We start from the raw sequence: 19,538 nt of genomic DNA, 5'->3' as shown, positions 1-19,538 counted from the left end.
GCCAGCAAGCTACTGTATAACTAGCCCTTTGAGCCAGGTTCTTGTTCACTCTCATTGAACAAGCTACAACTTATTTCATCACCACATTGTCCCTCTGTAGCTGTGTTGGTGATATAGCTTATCACCAACAGCTACAGACCTATTACTGTGGGCCTAATGCATTCATAATCAACACTTGATCTATATGTAGACATATCCGTCTAAAGAGGTTACCTAGACTGAATGCCAATGTTGAACTATTGACAAAATTGATCGTTAAATTGATCAGTAAGTCAAATCTGCTTTCGGCCAAAATCGAGAATGCTCCAATGTGTTTCTTCTTTGTAAAAGCCTTTCAGTACTGTGTGTGTGTGTTCACTCCTGCTCATCCACCTCCACACAAACAGCCCCCACACGCTACAGCGGTTACTTAAATCAGCAAAAACACAGCAGGCTGTATCAATCTTCTGTAGGATCTTTGCCTTCATCTGCTTCTAAACTCAATGGAATTTATTTAGTGAGGAGAGACACACCTGCTATTTGAACTGCCTGTCCACATGCACACGCACACACACACAGATACACAAGGACGAACACAAATAATCAAGGACAACACAAACATGCTCATATGCATGTTGTGTTGGTGTGCAAACACACTTGCCACTCAGTCATACCATACAGAAGATACACACACACACATACTGTATACTCTCTCACACAGAAAAAGACACACTGGCTTTGCAGTAGCCAATGCAGCACTTTTGCGCTGCCAACTGACAACCTTACATGAAATCCCCCGGTAGGTCATTGGCCATAACAGAATTAGAGCTGGAATTAAATAATGATCCAGCTGGTCATTCTTTCTGCCCTTTGCAACAGTGAGTATGCATGCACCTCCGGGGAGAATCCTCTGTCCTGTCCTGCCAAGATATTCATGAATCAGTTGAATGGTGTCGCTATTAATACTTAAAGGAGCTATAGTCAACTTTTTCATTGTAGGTGTACATCCTAGTCTACAGACTAGGATGTAAACAAAGTACGGGCCCTGTAAATGTAAACAAAGGGCCAAAATGATTATTTTATCATTATTTTACGCTTTTTGTGGTCATTTTTTAATTGAAACACATATATGAAGCTTATTTTTTTATAAAATATTTTCGAAACATTATTTTTATTTTAGCATCCGTTTTTCAAGAAAAAGTTGACTATAGCTCCTTTAATGGCTTTTTTACTATGTAGAAAAGTTTTGGATTGTTACTTTGTAAAAGTGTGAAAAATGTCAATACAGTCTTGTAGGTCTATCCACTATAGTATTTCTCCACAATCATATCCATGAACAATGGATACGCGACCTCACCCCTCGCGCCAATTCTTTGCCATCTGACCAGTGATGTATATCGGACCAGTTACCCATATATGGAGACCCCTTGTACCCATATATGGAGATCCATGTACTGTATATGGAGATGCTGTGAGAGCCCAAACATGCTTACGTAGTTATTCGTTATGTGAAAGTCCTATGATGTTTATGACATCTGACATCATACCCTTTTATGCCCATACATGGAGATCCCTGTCTGTAGAACCAGCCACACAGATATGGGCTGTCTTGGCCATCTGTCTTGGCCATATATGGATTCTGTTAGTGTGGTATGTGGCCGATGTGGCCTCCATATATGGGCATTCCCATATGAAGTCCTGGGCATAAATGGGATTCTGTTAATTAGTGTGCCATCACACAGTGAAGCCAGAGCGAGATGTCAGAGTTGAGAGACTTAAGAGAACCATTATTTCTTCCAAATTATTTTAGGTCAAATGAACAAATTATACAGTGATTTGATAAAACATGATTATATAACTTATATAACACTTCATTATCCAAATCTCATTATTTTGGAGTGTGCAGCTCAAATCCCATTGCTAACAAGCCCCCAGAGGCCGAGGTGAAATCTAGTGATCATCTGTTGGCATTTTCTCTCCCCTTCTTCTCCGTCACCCCATATACACCCCCCCAAACCACCCACACACCCATCCCACCCCATGACCCATCCAGCACGGCATCAATTATTTAGGCATGAACTTTTATAAGGCGGTCCAATCCACACCCCCAGCAGCGAGCTCTGACAGCACGCACAGCGTCCAAGAATGCAGTAAACAACCCCTGTGAAGGCACAGCCGTTTGCTGCCGAGGTGCAGTCTGCAGTGTGTGTACTACTGGGGACATTTCAGCTGCAATCTGTTGCTGAGCCAATTTAATGAGGGCGTTTGGATTTCTTCTATCTAGAATACGTGCAATAGGCATTCCCCTGGATAATGGCCCTAGCTTTCTTACTCAGATTGCCTTTGGTAGTGCAAAAGATAAAATAAAGATCTCTTCTAGATATTTCCCGGATAGTTCCCCAGTTGCCCAGAATGCCCACTATTCTGGAGGCCACCATTCAAAAATGGATTGTTCTGTGTCTTCTACAATTTACAATTTAGGCATTTAGCAGAAACTGCTCTGTGTAACACAGAACCTACACTGGCCTGTGCAAGTTCTGTGTGTTTTGAGAATAAACAATAGATTAGTCAATATGAGGGTATAGATTTGGTCATTTGAAAATATTTGTTCCGTATGGGGGACACTCACAAAGGTAAACACTGCTACAAACGCAGCGACAAAATGGCATTTCCAGAATTATTCATGTTCATGTTTCCTATTTTCTGGACCTTGGGGACAATTCTGTCTGCAGTTCACAGAGTATAAGAGGAACTAGTGGATGTAATCTTCACAGACATGGTCTCTGCAGTGGGGAAGGTAATATGCATATTACCGTATGCGCACGTACGCACACACACGCACGCACGCACACACGCACGCACGCACGCACGCACGCACATGCACGCACACAGCAGGTTATTAACCTTTCTCCTGCTGAGGAGGCAATAAGTGGGTGGTGAACACATACTGAGTGGAGAGGGAATGGGATAAGAGATGATGACAGAGAGAGAGAGAGAGAGAAAAGAGAAAGCTCTAAGTATTAAAGGTGCTCTGGGTGGTGTTTTTTAATAATAAGTGTTTATATCTCTGTTATAGTCCTATAGTAATCTTTCCTATAAAGTGTTTGTTAACTCAGTGGTTCTCAACCTTTTCAGGCTGTGACCCCCCAAAATAATCTTATAGTAGCCTATATTGTACCTTTTATTTAACCAAGAAAGGTTATCAGAAGAGTGCACACTTGCATTCATCAGCAACGTACTGCTTAATAGTTCACATTAATACACATTTAATAGAAAGTGATTTTCTGTAATCTGCTAACCCTGATTGTTAATTCCTTTTGTCAATCTTGTTCAGCAGTCAATCAAAGGTTACTATTTCAAATCTAAGTGTCTTGCTTTTTGCTGCCTACTCCAGAGAGAGAGAGAGAGAGAGAGAGAGAGAGAGAGAGAGAGAGAGAGAGAGAGAGAGAGAGAGAGAGAGAGAGAGAGAGAGGGGGAGAGAGGGAGGGGAGGGGGGAGAGAGAGAGTATAATGTATCTTTATTGCCTGTCAAAAAGTGAAATCCTCCACTGGTCTCCCAGAATAATACAACAGCCTAGTAAATAACAGTGGACAGTATCACAGTAACAAAGTGCATTTACTTATGTATCTGTTCTCGAGTATTTTTTTTTTTTATTCTTTCACCCCATTACATTTGACAAATATCGACTCCACTACATTTCTAGGAAGTAAGAAAGTACATTATCAATTAACCACTAAAGGCCTATTTTCAAATATAGTGAAACTAGCAGATCTACCTGCTCACACCAGCAATGTATATATATTTAAAATAAAATGCACTTTATAATTTGTACTTACATATTTTAAAAGCAAGTATTTTAAAAGCAAGTTCTCCAGTACTTTAACTCAAGTACAAATTTGACTGAGCAACCACACACACACACACACACACACACACACACACACACACACACACACACACACACACACACACACACACACACACACACACACACACACACACACACACACACACACACACACACACACACTAGATGATGGAGAGGGCCACCATATTTCCACACTCACTCCAGAGGGCCGCATTGCATACAGTCTACAGTCTATACTTTTTTCGTAATGCCACACTTCGCCATTCTATGTCACACAAAAGTGGCAAAAATAGGCGATCTATAAGCGCAAAACGTGTTGCACTTCACACGTTTTAAGTTTGTACATCTGCTATTTTTGCTATCTTTGAATTGGAATCCTGAAAAGTAACAAGTAACAATAATCTAATTTCAAATGCATTTAGTTATATTTATATTAATGTTATGAACATAAATACAAATACATTAGTCATAAAAATGACAAATTGAATACTAGTCATTAAAGGACAACAACAAGGGTTCATATTTTAGATTGTAATTAGAGAAAAGAAAAGATGAGTGTTAAAATGTTTTCATTTGCAGCTTTCTATCGTTTTAACCAATGTAATGATTTTGATTTCAGTGGGGGCATGCGTACAAGTGGCTAAAGTTGTCTTCTTAGACACAATAATTCCATTCACAAGATACACCACAATCTTTCATGGGCAGATGTGACTTATGGGGGATACCAGTGTTACTGAAAATAGTAATAAAGACATTGCCAGCTTATTGTGTCTAAAAATATATAAATATTTAGCTACTTGTATGCATGTCCCAACTCACTGAAAACAAAATCGCAAAAATGGCTAAAACGATACAAAGCAGTAAATTAAAACATTTTAACGCTCATGTTTTCTTTTCTCTAATTACAATCTTAAAAATAAACCCTTGTTGTAAAAATCAAACCCAAGTTTGAAGTGAGCGGTGGTGCCTGCACGTGTGTGGGGGTGGGGGTGTGTGTGCGTGCGTGCGTGCATGTGTGTGTGTGTGTGTGTGTGTTGCTCACAGAGGTGTGTGTGTGTGCGTGGCTGCGTGCGTGTGTGCGTTGCTCACCCAGCTGGAGTGTGTGTGTGTGTGTGTGTGTGGGGGGGGGGGGGGGTGTGTGCGTGTGCGTGAGAGAGAGAGAGAGTGTGAGCCATACTTGCTCACTCAGGCCCCAACTGGTTGCAGTTGATGCTCAGGGTAAGCTAGACTCAACAGCACCTCTCTGGTCACCCAGAGGTACTGAGGCTACATACACCTCAGGCTACAGACAGACAGACAGACAGACAGACAGACAGACACACACGGATACACACACGGCCACGCTATGGAGACGGTGTGACCACCGCTCAAAAACAAAGTTATCCTTTAAGCTACCAATATAGAAGTAATAAAGCAAGTCATGTTTGCATGTTTGGAATTGTAACAGCTCAAATCAATAATATATCAGTATATTAAAACTGCAGGCATGCATTGGTGGGGGCCGGCCCCCAGGCCACCAGTTGCAGTGTATGTCCTACTCTCATAGATTAGTAAAGGTTGCCCTCTTGTGTCCATAAAATGTATTGTAGTGTGAGATAAAAGAAGATTTAAAAAATATATTTTTTAATTATAGTACATTATAGCAATAATAACATTATTTCAAAAAAGAAAACACTACAGAATCTTACCTGTGTAGTTTCTGTCATCTTTGGTAAGCCAGCAGAAAAGAAGAAAAAAAATTAAAAGTTGATCAGCAAGGAGGATTTGGGTGAAACAGGGAAATCTATTGTTCAACATTTTAAAATATAGCTCTATTTAATTAATATGTTAAATTAGATAGCATCTTCCACTAACATATTGTTATGGTGTGTCATCTTCCTGGAGGCATATTTGTCTGCATTCATATTAAAATGTCATATTATTTCATGCCACAAGGTGGCAGAAATATACTTTTTGGACTGGCTAATATCACAGCTATACTATTTTGTTGACTATTATGCTGAGAAAATCAATACAATGTCAAATGTAATAGACATATGGCAGGAAATCAAAACCAGTGCAAGTTTCATTTACCTACTTTATCCTCCTCAGATACACTAATTGCTTACAATGCTTATTTAAAGTTAGGGTAAGTGATAGTTTTTGGTTAAAACAAAAGGTTTTGTATTAAATGGTTAAAGCACTATATTCTCATAGTAATCATTGCTGTCTAGTAATAGTGGTCTCCGCTCCATCTCTTTAATAAACAGAATATAAATTAGCCAATCGGGAGAAAGTACCCATTTCTGCTAATTTCTTTGTGTCATCACTTTTCTTTTTGTCATTTCACTTGTTTAACCCTTAAGTGCTGTTCGGGTCATTTTGACCCGTTTTACATTTTCATTTGGAAAAAAAAGGTAGAAGTTTAAATTGTTTCCACCTGAAACTCATTGGCCTTAAAGATTCTTCTGAGATGAACATGTAAAAAAAATATTTTTGCACTACACCCATGCTACACCCCCCTCATATTTTTTGAACCTTTAGTGCTGTTCGGGTCATTTTGACCCGGAAGCACAGATGCACAGAAATACACAGTATTATGCCAAAACACAGACACACAGTCACCCCCACTTCTAACACCCCCCTTCCGAAGCCCCATTCCGAACCCTCCCCCCCTTCCGCAGCCCCCCCCCCCCTCCCCACACTTAAACCCCCCTCCCTGATGCACAGAAATGCAAGGAATCATGTACAAACACAGATACACAATCACCCCCTAACCCCTTCCACCCCTCCCCCCTCCAACCCCCCTCACCTCACCCTTACCCCCTCCCCTCCAAACCCCCCAAAATGACCCGAACAGAACGAAGGTGTAATCTGAACAGAACTTAAGGGTTAATATGTATCCTGTGAAAGTTTTCTCTCCTGATTGCATAAAATTGGTATCCTCACCTAAAAATGCATTTTCTGTTTAATCAATAGCTAGAGGGACGGAGAGACTGAACACTCTAAAGCAATGAGTACTGTCAGAATTCAAAGCAATTTAACACTTATTTTAGATATCACTTACCCTACCTTTCACTTATTCCCTAGCAACAGGATGGAAAAGCAGGTAAATGTAATGCAAATGCCTGCTTTTTTGCAATGAACATTTCAAAAGACTTCAAAGACTATCTGGTAAGACTTTACTTGAGAGTACAAATCCATACATTTAATTCATGATTAATTCATGTTTAATTAAGTGAATTTGCACTCTAAGTAAAGTGTAAACAGATAATAAATGTATGGTTACATGACATGCTATTTTGTTGTACAAAGATGAATTGTTAATTTGAAATTGAGGTTGTGTAATGATGCACAGATGTTTGCTTACACAGCGAGTGAGCAAAAAGGCTTTGTTTAATCTATAGCAGGACTACCTCCAAATTTGGTGACCTACATTGCCGAATCAGTGAAAGGAAAACAGAGATAGTGGGCCCTATTCTCATCCATGCTAAACCCTAAACCCCTAAACTTCTTTACCTTTTTTAAAAAACATTTTTAAATAGTTGTTTTTCAAAATAGTAAAAAAGGCAAAGAATTGTAGGGGGTTAGGGTTTAGCATGGACAAAACTAGGGCACTATCTCTCTGAATCAACTGTTGCTGGAGTGGTTGTGAATTCTACCCAATGCTCTGTACCTTGTCCTTTTTTCTGTGCTGGCCTTTTTATGCATTTCTCAACTGACCAGACTGATAATCTAATTAACTTGGTTAATGTTTCATGTTGTCCCATTTCGAGTGTGATGTTCCTCTGCTAGCCTTGCAAAAAATATATTCAAAATTACACAGGCGAGGACATTTTTCATGGGCACAACAAGGACGCAAGTGGCTAGGAAACAAATGATAGTTTTAGGTGTATGATCTGAAAGGCTTTCTCTCCCAAAACTAAACTGCACTAAACTACACTAAACTAAACTAAACAGGAGAATAATTCCAATATTGTGTTGACTAGTTTATACTCTTTCGCACTGACGGTGTTGCTTGCAGATAAGATCTTCTGTTGTCGGCAAGCGGCACCGGCATGCAAAGGAGTATAAACGGAACTTAATGCTGACACCCATTGAGGCAGTGGAGTCACTCACAGAGACACGTGGGTTTGTGGGAGTCCCACTTGCCCAGCTTGGTGCAGTGGCTGACGTTCCTGCCTTCCAGGATGAAGCCGGCATGGCAGCTGTAGTGGAGAACTGTGCCCTCCACCGGTGGGCCGGGGGGCTTCACCGCCACCCTGCCGTTCTCCAGAGATGTCCACACCCTTGGGCACAGCAGCACTGGGAGTTTGGAAGAGAGGGAGAGGAAGATATAATTAACTAGTTCAGTGCCAAACGACTTTCAGATCAACTATCTCACTATGGACTTCCCTGCCAAACGACTTAAATCGACTTTTACTTAGAAAAAAAAAGAAAAAAGCTGTGAACAGCCTGCACAAACATGGTGCATGAGATGTGCATGGGCGTGCATGATCTGTGCACTATAAATTACATGGAAGTCTATGGAGATTTATGGCAATATGAGCCAAAAAGCCCATATTTAATTGGCAGGGAGCGAGTTTTAATTAAGCAGGTGTAGAAAGCCAGTAAGCTGCTTTGGGAAAACATTTGAAGCTTAAATGTACAGAAAGACAAAGTGATATACAGTATTTGCATAGACAGCATGAATCCCTCACACTGCCACATAGCTTGTGAACCTCCAAGATTGAATTCAGTGTTTTGATCATAGACCTTCTTCAGACATAGCTGGACCCAGGTTATTCTGATGTAGCATAGCTTTGGTGTGAAAGAGGGAGCATGGGTTAAAGCCAGTGTTGAATTATTCCGGGGGCGCCCTCGCCGGCCCATATCTTTTCTGAGCAGGCGTCACGCCTCTCACAAACGGACGTTCATTGATAAAAAAAAAAAAACAAGCTCACAACTCAGCAACGCTTAGTGCCACAACAGGGTGTTTTAACAAAGAAACAAGCCTGTATGCATATCAATAGACCTGTATAGTAGGTGTTAAGCCTAAGCGATGCGCCGTGCGCGTGATGTTGTGAAAACCGCGTACCCCCAAACATTGTATCAGCACTGCAACACTGGTAAAAGCCATAACACATGGTGTGCATTTGGGCCTGTGAATCATGAATGATCTTTTGTTGCTTTTCAACATGTTATTAATGAGACATCATGTTGTATTACAATGCCATTTTCATTCGTTTTTGTTGTTAGATTGATGTCATATTTAAATGGCATTCTGTAAATGTCGAATTCCTTTGGAGGGAAACAGAAGTCGGCTTCTCTGGTAAGATGGGTTTGTGTGTGTGTGTGTGTGTGTGTGTGTGTGTGTGTGTGTGTGTGTGTGTGTGTGTGTGTGTGTGCATTGTACTGTACGTACTGTAGCTTATACATTACTCACTAAAACAGTATGAGCATTCAAGCTGCAAGCTTCACGTGCCACCACACGGCGTTCCACCAGTCTTTTGAGCCAGAGTATGCACACGCACATGCACTAGCATGCACGTGTGTGCCCGCGAGACTGCGTTCCGATACTAAGTGCTGTATGATATCCTATACCGATGCGCATAGATGCGCAACCTTACCCTCACCTGGTCTCTCCATTCAGTAGAATGCGTTGGTCTAGCCAGGGCAATGGAGTGAAAGCCATAGCCTAATCTTATCCGCGTCCATCTTCGTTTTTGTTTTTCGTTTGTGTGTGTGTGTGTGTGTGTGTGTGTGTGTGTGTGTGTGTGTGTGTGTGTGTGTGTGTGTGTGTGTGTGTGTGTGTGTGTACGTGTGTGTGTGTGTGCATGCGTCCGTCCGTGCGTGCGTGCATGCGTGTGAATGGCCCTGTAGGCTGCTCAACAGCACCACTTGAAGGTAGGTCATCCAGCGGTATTGCAGCTGTGAGTGATTACCGGTACATTCTTTCCAGAACTAAGTTGAGTTGTTTCTGACCAACTGTCTCTCCACCTCTCACTGAACAACCTTTCTGGTCCCAACCAGTCTGGATTCAAACCTTTTCGTTCCACTGAAACAGCAATGCTCACAAAGGCACACCACACTGCCAGAATTTGACTGAGTAAACCAACAGCGTCTCTCAGACACCCTTTCTGACCTTGGTATCACTGAAGTGTTTCTCCTCTACCTACCAAGTTTCATGGAAAGGTCTGCTTTAATCCCATCATACAGTCCAGCTCCATATCCAAGCTTCGGTCATATCAAGGCATGAGTCTGACTACAATAACTCCCTCCTTGCTGGTTTGACAGCATGCTCACTCAAACCCAATCCAGAATGCCATAGCATGCCTGGTCTTCAACCTCCCAACCTTTCACATCTCTCTTCAAGTTGCTGCCACCAATCCAATTCGAAACACTGGTGTGATGATCTACAAGACAATCAAGGGCATGGCACCCCCTTACAGCCCTTCCCACACACTTTGATCAGCTAACACTGCCCCAAACACTGTTCCTCCCTTCCCTACGACACCCTGGCCAATGCTCCAAATGTCCTATACTGTTCTATCTTCGGGATGTGGAATGATTGCCCCCCCTGAGTCAGGTCTGCAGACTCACTCCCTGTTTTTGCCGCAGTCTGAAAACTAACCTCTTCAAACTTTACCTCACCCCCCCTAGCACTCCTAATACTATGCAGATGTGCCATATGTTCGATACTTGATGAATGTTATTCACCTAGACATATACAGTTTGCTTGTCCACAAATGCTAAGTACCGTATGTTACCTATCTTGTATGGGTGTGAGTGAGGCTTAGTTAAAATTCCTTTAAAGGCTGTCGAAACTAAACAAGATATACTGAGAGTGACCAAAGGGACATCATTGATAAACTGCAATCCAAAGAGGGAACAAGATATACAGTATATCAATCCAGAGGTACAGTATCTGTCCATCCATTCTATACCAGCACCAGCATTAAACGTACCTCCCCAGTTAGTGTATTGTAAGATATGTAGATTTGTGATAATAAAAAAATAAGGTTTGTTGTAAAAATAAGATTGCCATTAAGCCTTCATGGGAATCTCAGAACAAATTCATAGTAACCACGATACTCCGGCATCTGGGGTTTCAGTGGAGAAGGACAGACGGTTGCAGAGAAGACTCTCACTGAACAGTCTATAGCAGAGGTCTTCAACGGGGGGTTCGGGACCCCTGGGGGATCCTCAGAGTTACTACGAGGGGGCCGCCAAGTCTTTGTGTAATAAGAACCTTCTTTGTACATGAACCACCCTAGCCTCACTATTCTGTGAGGGGAACATTAACTGAAAATAACATAGCCGATCTACTCTGTTGTGAGCTTTTAAATCATCCATTTCTTGCAAAAAGATGTTTGGTGTAGGGGAAAAAAAGAGCATACAAAGTACATGTTTTCTAAGTACTGAGGGTTTAAGTGGTTAACTATCTGAAAATACACATTAACATGAATCCAACACAAGTCTATGAAGCCATCTATAGAATCTATGAAGCAACACCATTTTATATGTAGTGGGGGTCGCTGCTTCATCTCTCTCTCTCAGCTAAGGGGCCCTTGGACTGAAAAACTTTGAAAACCCCTTGTCTAATAGAAACAGTCTGCACTCACAAAGTGAATTTTCTTTGAGTTCTTTTTTAATTTACCACAGCAGCAGTTCTGGTAAGAGGGCTGGATCAAAGAGCACTTACAACATCTGCTGGTCAGCGTGATGTCCGTCCACGTGCCATTGGGCAAACACTTCCTGACCTTAGGCCCCACAATCACCCTGTTCCCTCTGCAGATGTACTCGATCTCATAATCCAACGGCAGGATCTGCACACTGCGTATCTGCCAGGGAGAGGGAGGGAGAGAGAGAGTTATATTAGTGCCAAAGAGAGGGAGTAATTACAGTGATTGATGCTCCCTCATACCATTTGTCGCATTCACTTAGGGGCTCCTTTAATTTTGTCTTAATACACCAGGCTTTCTGGACCCATATGGTGCTATTGGTTGAGCTGGGTTAGTAAATGACATCTCGTGGCAATATCTTCTGAATTAACAAGCTGCTGTGCTTTTGAAATGCATCTTGACTCTGGTTTGAGGAGGGGGTCTCTGGAGGCACGTGTGATTATATTTCAACCTTGCACTGCGATGCTGCATGCATATGTGGGTGGAATTGTGTGCATGAGCGTGTGTCTGTCCATGTCTTTGTTCCCTGCACAGTGCACACACAAGAGTGCTGTGGTGGAAAGTAACTAAGTGCATGTACTTAATTACAATTTTGAGGTATTTTTACTTTACTGGAGTATTTCCAATTTTCAGTACTTACTTCTACTCCACTACATCTCAGAGGCAAATATTGTACTTTTACTCCACTACAATTATTTGAAAAACGAGTTACTAGTTACTTTGTAGATTTAGATTACTATTACAAAACATACATTAACCACTTTGGCATGATGTCTCACTATATACATTTCGGCCATTTGAAGATAGCTGATCTTTAAGCTCACAATGTGTGTGTGTGTGTGTGTGTGTGTGTGTGTGTGTGTGTGTGTGTGTGTGTGTGTGTGTGTGTGTGTGTGTGTGTGTGTACCAATACCTTTGTACTTTTACTTGTAACAGAGTATATCTACATTGCATTGCAGTATTGATACTTTTACTTAAGTAAAAAATGTGGGTACTTTTTCCACCACTGTGTGCGTGAGTGCATGAACTTTTGAATTTCGAACACGCCCAATCAAGACTAGGGATGGGACGATATGAAAATGTCATATCACAATTATTGTGACAAAAGAAATCGCGATTTACGATATTATCACGATAATCAAAATCCATTATCTTGGGGCAGAACATTTGCCAAAAAATAGCAGATCTACAAGCTCTGTGCTGTGAGCTTGTAGATCTGCTATTTTTTGGCAAAGATATTTGAAAGGGAGTGAAAGATAGACTGCATCAAGTACGTATCAAGTACCTTTTACCAATTATAGAGGGTTTAAGTGGTACCGGATATGCAGCTCGGCAAATAAAAGGTGAATTGATCCCAGTGCATGACGGAGGACGATATCACGATATATTATATCTCCACGATACCATTATCGTGAGTGTTTTTTATCACGATAAACGATAATATCGCTTATCGTCCCATCCCTAATGAACACGGTTTGATGCCTGCGTTGTTTTAAAATTTAGGCCTGAACACATTATGACGCACTATTTTATGCTTTCAATATAAAAAAATAGCAGATATACAAGCTCACAGCGCGGCACCGAGTGCCGCGCTGCGAGCTTGTAGATCTGCTATTTTTGAAAAATCGTGAAAATTAGAATTTTGACCCGATTCTATAAGTGTCTTTTGAATCCTTCTAAGATTTTTGGAAAAAACCTATGTTTCTATGTCAGCAATCTGGCCAGCCATCGTCAAAGAAAAGGTCCTTTTCACTTAACTGGAGCTCAGTTAGTCTGTTCTTGAGAGACTGCTATGTCAGTGGTGCTCAAACCTTTTCATGTGAATGACCCCCAAAATGATATTTATTTGGCCACGGACCCCCATTTCAAAATATCTAGTTCTAGGGACCACCCAGAAGCAAAATGTGAGTTACAAACGTTCGCTTTGAAAATACATATATTCAAAGATTTGCACACATTTTCACGACTTTTTTCAAAAATAGCAGATCTACAAGCTCGCAGCGCGGCACTCGGTGCCGTGCTGTGAGCTTGTATATCTGCTATTTTTCACTGGTTAAAGCAGTCAATAATTGTAGGCCTAAATGGGTTAATCCAGAAGCTGCGTACCTGCTCTTGGGTCAGCCCCCTGTAACGGATCCCTCCATCCCTGGGAGGCCTGATGATGGCACAGCCTGAAAGAAAAGACCAGTGAAGGAGGCAGGCAAGACGGCGGAAGGAAGAGCTTCATCTCCCAGAAAAGAAAAAAATAAAGTAGATATATTACTGTAACATGATATCCCTGTTCCATTCGGTGCCTTCCTAACGTGCACAAATAACAGCTCTTCCATTTAGGTCACTTAGCAATCTCCATGGAGCTACTTCTACCCATTAATGCATATAAACACACACTCGCCAACACTCAGACGCAAGCACATAAACAGACATGCAGATAGAAACACAAAAACACAAGCAAATTACCTCCAGTTGATGAATTATGCATGGGCACAACAAGAGATGGAAGAGCATAGAGAATTATCAGAAACAATAGCTGTGCCATCTCTGGATCTGAAGAGAGGAAAGAGAATGAGAGAATGAGGGAGGGAGAGAGAGAGAGGAGAAAGGGAGAGAGAGAGAGAAATGAGGGGGAGAAAGAGGATAGAGGGAGAGTTTATGCACACAGTATCGCATAAAATAAAACACAAAGAGAAAGTGGGGCTTTGGGCAAAAGACACAGAGAAAGCAAGGGAACAGAATAAACATAGAAAGGTTAATGAATAGTATTCTTCCAACAGGGAGGCTGTCATAATGTCATATGTGAGCTTGTACGTGAACTATTTTCGCTATACGTAGTGCAAGTAAGTGTATACAGTAGGGCTCTTAAGTGGTTAAGTTGGTATTGTGTATTATTTTATAACTTAAACCCCAGCAGGTCGATTATGGGGGAAATCTTCACCAGAAATAGCCAATATACATGTTGTGAGCTTGTATAGATTGCATCTTTTTGGCAAAGAGTTTTGGTGTAGACAGACAGCATAAAGCGATCCAGGTGCAGTTGTAGCTCCACGTCCAGTTCTCTAAGGATAGAGAGTTTAGTTCAAGTGGTCAACAAGTACATTAGACTCTCTTTTGTCTCTCTGGGATCGAGTTTAGGCCACAACCCACTTAGCCATCAAACTGACTGCATAATGTATAGATTTCATGAGCAGTTTCCATATGTGGAAGTGAGTTAACCTGTGACACTTCAAAAGATCCCTGACTCTAGTCCATCAGTCATCTACCGTTGGAACACACACAGGCCCAGGGTACTGTACCTAGGCACACGCTCTCTCTCACACACACACACACACACACGCACGCATGCACATGCACACACAGAAACAGGCAGACATACTGGCATGATAGGTACACAATGACGTGTGCATGTGGACATAATGTGTGTAGTGTGACATTGTACATACAGTATACATATGCACACACGCACGCAAGCGCACACACGCACGCACGCGCACACACACACACACACACACACACACACACACACACACACACACACACACACACACAGACACACACACACACACACACACACACACACAGCCACACACATTTTGGTATCAAAGTATAACTCAACCCTATATATAGCTGCTCATTTGCAGTGTTGAATAATAAATGTGGCTTTATACTGTGGTCTCAAATACACAAAGTCACACACGTCGTAGGCACACACACACACACACACACACACACACACACACACACACACACACACACACACACACACACACACACACACACACACACACACACACACACACACACACGCATGCATGCATGTACTGTACATACAAATATAGGCTGCACTGTGAAGTGATGGTGGTGTGGCAACAAAGCAAAGCACCACAGTGAGGGAGACAGATGGCAGCAAGGATTGCTTATGGAAGACAGACAAATTCTGCTGGATATTTCATTAGCATTAGCCAGTGTATTTTTAGAGTGCAATGACAGGACGTGTGCATACACGTTGAGTATAGCGGTCAGCTTGTGTGTGTGTGTCAGTGTTTGTTGTGCATGTGTGAGTATACAGTATGTGTGTGTGCAGCTGTGCGTGTGCATTGTCTACAGATACAGGATATGCACCCCAGCAGGAGACATTAATATAACTGGCACCATACTGTGTAACATAAAAGCAAACAGTATGACTCTTAGTCTGGCATGGATGAGACAGCCTAGAAAGTACAAAGCCGGTTAACTTCACCCATATGGAGGCTATGATGCAGAAATATGAAACACACCCCACCACCACCACTGATGAGCCTATCAACTTTGAGCTTACAGCGTAATTAAGGCCAATTTCAGCACCCTATGTGTCCCACAGTTGTCCATTCATACCAATGTAAGAGCATTTGTAAATGTTATGTTGATGTGTTGATGGTGCAAATGGGTGTGCAGTCCATATTTATCATCTTGCTACCTCGAACATCTTGCTACATCTTTCTACCTTTAAATATTGTACTTTTACTCCACTACTTTGTTACTTTGTAGATTGCAATTATACTAACTACTTCAACCCTATACATTTCGTCCATTTATCGATCTACAAGCTCACATTGCATCACGATGCGACACATTGTGAGCTTGTAAAAGATTGTTATACATTTGAAAACTTGGAAATGGGACATTCTACATAATGAGTACTTTTACTTTTAAGTACATTTTGATGCCAATACTTTTGTACTTTTACTCAAGTGAATTTTGAATCCCGGAGTTTTACTTGTAACATTGTTTCTAAATTGCAGTATTGATACTTTTACTTAAATAAAACACTTGAGTGTAGCCTACTTGTTCCACCTCTGCTGCTAAAAACCCTGGAGTATGTTAATCCCGAAGGCGGCCACGGGATGGAGGAATCTGGTCGGTTTCAGTACCATGGACAGCGCATCATGTTCACAACGTTAGCGCAGTTGCCAGCAGCCTGCTGCTGCTGGATGGTTATTGTTAAGCTCTTGGTCGTTATGACACACACTGACTCAGATACTGTGATTTGTGCATGAGTGAGCATGAACTGTTGAGACGTGAGGGTCACAGTAAGGGTGCCACCAACCGTATGCTGCCGGTAGTTACTGGTAGGCTGTTGACAGGGAATCCGTGACGGCCTGTTGTGAAGGAAGGAAGGAAGGCCGACCATATTTACAAGACGTCTGCTTTGCACGGAATCGGTCTAAAAACGCTCCTAAAAAAAGCATTTATCTCTCGTCTGCCAAGAGATAAATGGACGGGGTGATTTTTAGAAATGTTTACCCCCACTTGCAGAGCACCAGAATGGTAAAGGTAGATTAGGATGGTCGTGGGATTTTGCAACAGAGAAATGAAAACAAACAGCTCCCCCAATTACCAAAATACATTCTATACAAATCCAATGTACATAGGCCTATATAAAATATGATTAAAAAATCATCCTTTTGTAGGCTATAGGCTACTACTGCATGTATATGGCAGTGAAATACAATGTTTTTCTTTTTAAATAGGTTACGTATAAATAAATGTAGTCAAATCCTGCAACCAACAGTAACAGTAGACACCCTGATGCTGTAGCATGTGTAACGTTACTTACTATTAGTTTCGATGCGCTCAGTGAAGATAACAGTAGCTCCTTCGGGTGGGACTCGTCGGGGAATAATAATAAAGCCCGGTGTCGGATTATTTGGTAAAAAAATGTATTTATAACGAAGTGTATGGCTATTGATATGGCTATAAATGTGCAACTAGCACCGTGTGCGTAAACAGAATGCCTCAAAAAACAAAACGTAGGCTGATGTTTTCTTCGGTGTATGTAATTATTGCTTTCTGTGGGCGCACGACAAAAATAAACACATGACAAATATTATCCACAGAGGTGTAGGCTACATACAGTACATGCACTATATACAAAACGCATCCCATATAATACGACGGAGCAGCGATTTGCCACCACACTCCCCTCTCTCTCCCCCTACAGTCTCCAACCAGCTATAATTCACGACGTCATGATGGAGACGTAGAGCTGCCGTGCGTAACACTCCCTCTCTCACGCATCTTATAGTCAGCAGCAACCTGCATGAGAGGCACGCTATGGACCTCGCCTATTAGGCCCACCATATTATTATTATTATGATGATCATAATACACATTTGAGGAGGCTTTGGACTTATTAAAAGCTCGTGGATTTGTCCCAGTGGCTATATAGGTTTTGAAGACTGGATTGATGTGGGTCGAGTCGCAAATATATGGCGGTCCAGTCACTACTAGGCTATAGGCTACGTTGTTAAGCCGCTGTAAAGCCCTCTGGAGCTTATAGGTTAACAAAGCAACAATCAGTAGGTCTATAGTTTCTGTAACACTGTGGTCACTCAGTCTAAGCCAGATAGACTCCTTCTGGGCTGGCTCCTCCATCTCCTCTTGTCTTGGCATCCATCCTCCTGCCTCTCCTGACTCCTCTCCTGCCATCTATTCCGAGACCACCGCTCTCCTTCATATTTATATCCCTACTGAATAATTGAAGCATGGCGGGAATAGATAACCCCTGCTTCTGCTGTGTCTTACACACCATCACTCTTCCTAACCGCTATAAACCACCACAAATTCACATCTCTTCCTACAAGCTGGCCCTACATTCCTGTTCATGAAAATAGCATATAGGATAGGATATAGCAAGAACTTCGAAGAAACACACAACAAAGAAGATACTAGGCCTATGTGAATGGACACACAAGCAAAAATAACTGTTACCGGTTGCAATGGTTTTATTGATATTGAATTTTTTTACAATAGGGGAACTGGTTAATACGCTAGCATCAAGATCTGAAGTTGTTGAGTGTTCTTGTTGATGTAGTTGTTGGGAGTGTTAAACATAAAAGGAGTGGGTTTAAGACAGGCGGTCAAGTGTGCACAAGAGTGCTTAAAATATCAGAATGTCGAGAACAACTGTACAATCTCTCAAATATTCAAATCCACTATGTCTCTGTACATTTCCTAATTTTCCAACATCGTAATAATTACATACATTTACAAGTCATCTCTTGACTTAATTGTTTTTCACATTAAAACTTTCACAACATATATATACGTATACAGTACTTATAGTATATATCATATGTAATATATATATAATATACAATATACTATATAATATACAGTATATACTGTATACCTGTATGTGAGAAAATACAACAAATGAGCAAAATCAAATCTCAAAACATATACTCAGCTGATTCACAATAAAAAAAAGGATACACAAAATCCTTCCAAGTGTTTCTAAATACAGCAAGAATTTCATATTATTCCGTCTATAATGATGTCTTAATTTGTCAGGTGTTTTGTGTCAAGGCACACTTCAAATTACAACTGAGGACGTCAACACACACACAAAAAGGTTCATATATCCACTTTTACAATTGTAAACAATATTGAAATGAGGAAAATCTGGGAAAGGCTTTTGAATCACACAAGTATACAGCAAAACTACTGATGCAATAAAAAATGAAGTCCCAACTCAGCTTTACCATCGCATAAATGTCCATTTGATCCTATAGCCATGGATAAGACATTTAATAATGTCTAAATAAATAACTAGTTTGGAGTGCATGCTGTCTTGATGCAAACAGAATAGAGTCTGTGGCTCTCTTAATTGTTTCAAGGCTCTATCCAGTTAATTTCATCAACCTTTTGTTCTTCTGTTTATTTTGTTTTAGGAGTTATCAAAAAACGCATTCTTCTTTCTTGCCAAAACACTACAAAGATCACAGGAAATAAATATATGAAATGTGAACTCGAACATGCTTTTTTCGCAGCACAGAAAGAGAACTGTTTTTGTCATTCTTCCCCCGTAGAGAACAAGTTGATGCGTATTGTTAAAGTAGTAGTGGAGGCCTCAGCGTAGGGCGGACGGACCCTGCACCGCTCTACCTTGAAGGGAACGCTGATTTGACTCGACATGTCCTGGTGAAAACAATGAAGAGCTTGTTTTGACCAGTCTAATCAAATTAGATCAACCACTTATCTCAGAAAGGAACCCAACAGGCCCTTCATATAG

At 41.2% G+C, this 19,538-nt stretch overlaps 1 protein-coding gene across 1 annotated transcript in view; it reads right to left on the bottom strand.

Moving 5' to 3' along the window:
- The window catches only part of gabbr1a (gamma-aminobutyric acid (GABA) B receptor, 1a), a gene marked incomplete at both ends in the record, with an annotated part of 77,666 nt that extends 63,639 nt beyond the window's left edge, over positions 1-14,027 (bottom strand). Inside the window, 5 exons of the mRNA XM_080741563.1 lie at positions 5,537-5,554; positions 7,947-8,132; positions 11,512-11,650; positions 13,598-13,662; positions 13,949-14,027. Coding sequence (XP_080597689.1) covers positions 5,537-5,554; positions 7,947-8,132; positions 11,512-11,650; positions 13,598-13,662; positions 13,949-14,027 — 487 coding nt within the window. The remainder of the gene's footprint in view (positions 1-5,536; positions 5,555-7,946; positions 8,133-11,511; positions 11,651-13,597; positions 13,663-13,948) is intronic.
- Positions 14,028-19,538: the final 5,511 nt, after the last annotated feature.

This window comes from Nannobrachium achirus, assembly GCF_963921795.1.
Source record: "Nannobrachium achirus genome assembly, chromosome: 2".
In the NCBI taxonomy this organism is placed as follows: domain Eukaryota; kingdom Metazoa; phylum Chordata; class Actinopteri; order Myctophiformes; family Myctophidae; genus Nannobrachium; species Nannobrachium achirus.
Note: the sequence above shows the minus strand (reverse complement) of the source record. Positions and strands in the feature narration are given on the sequence as shown.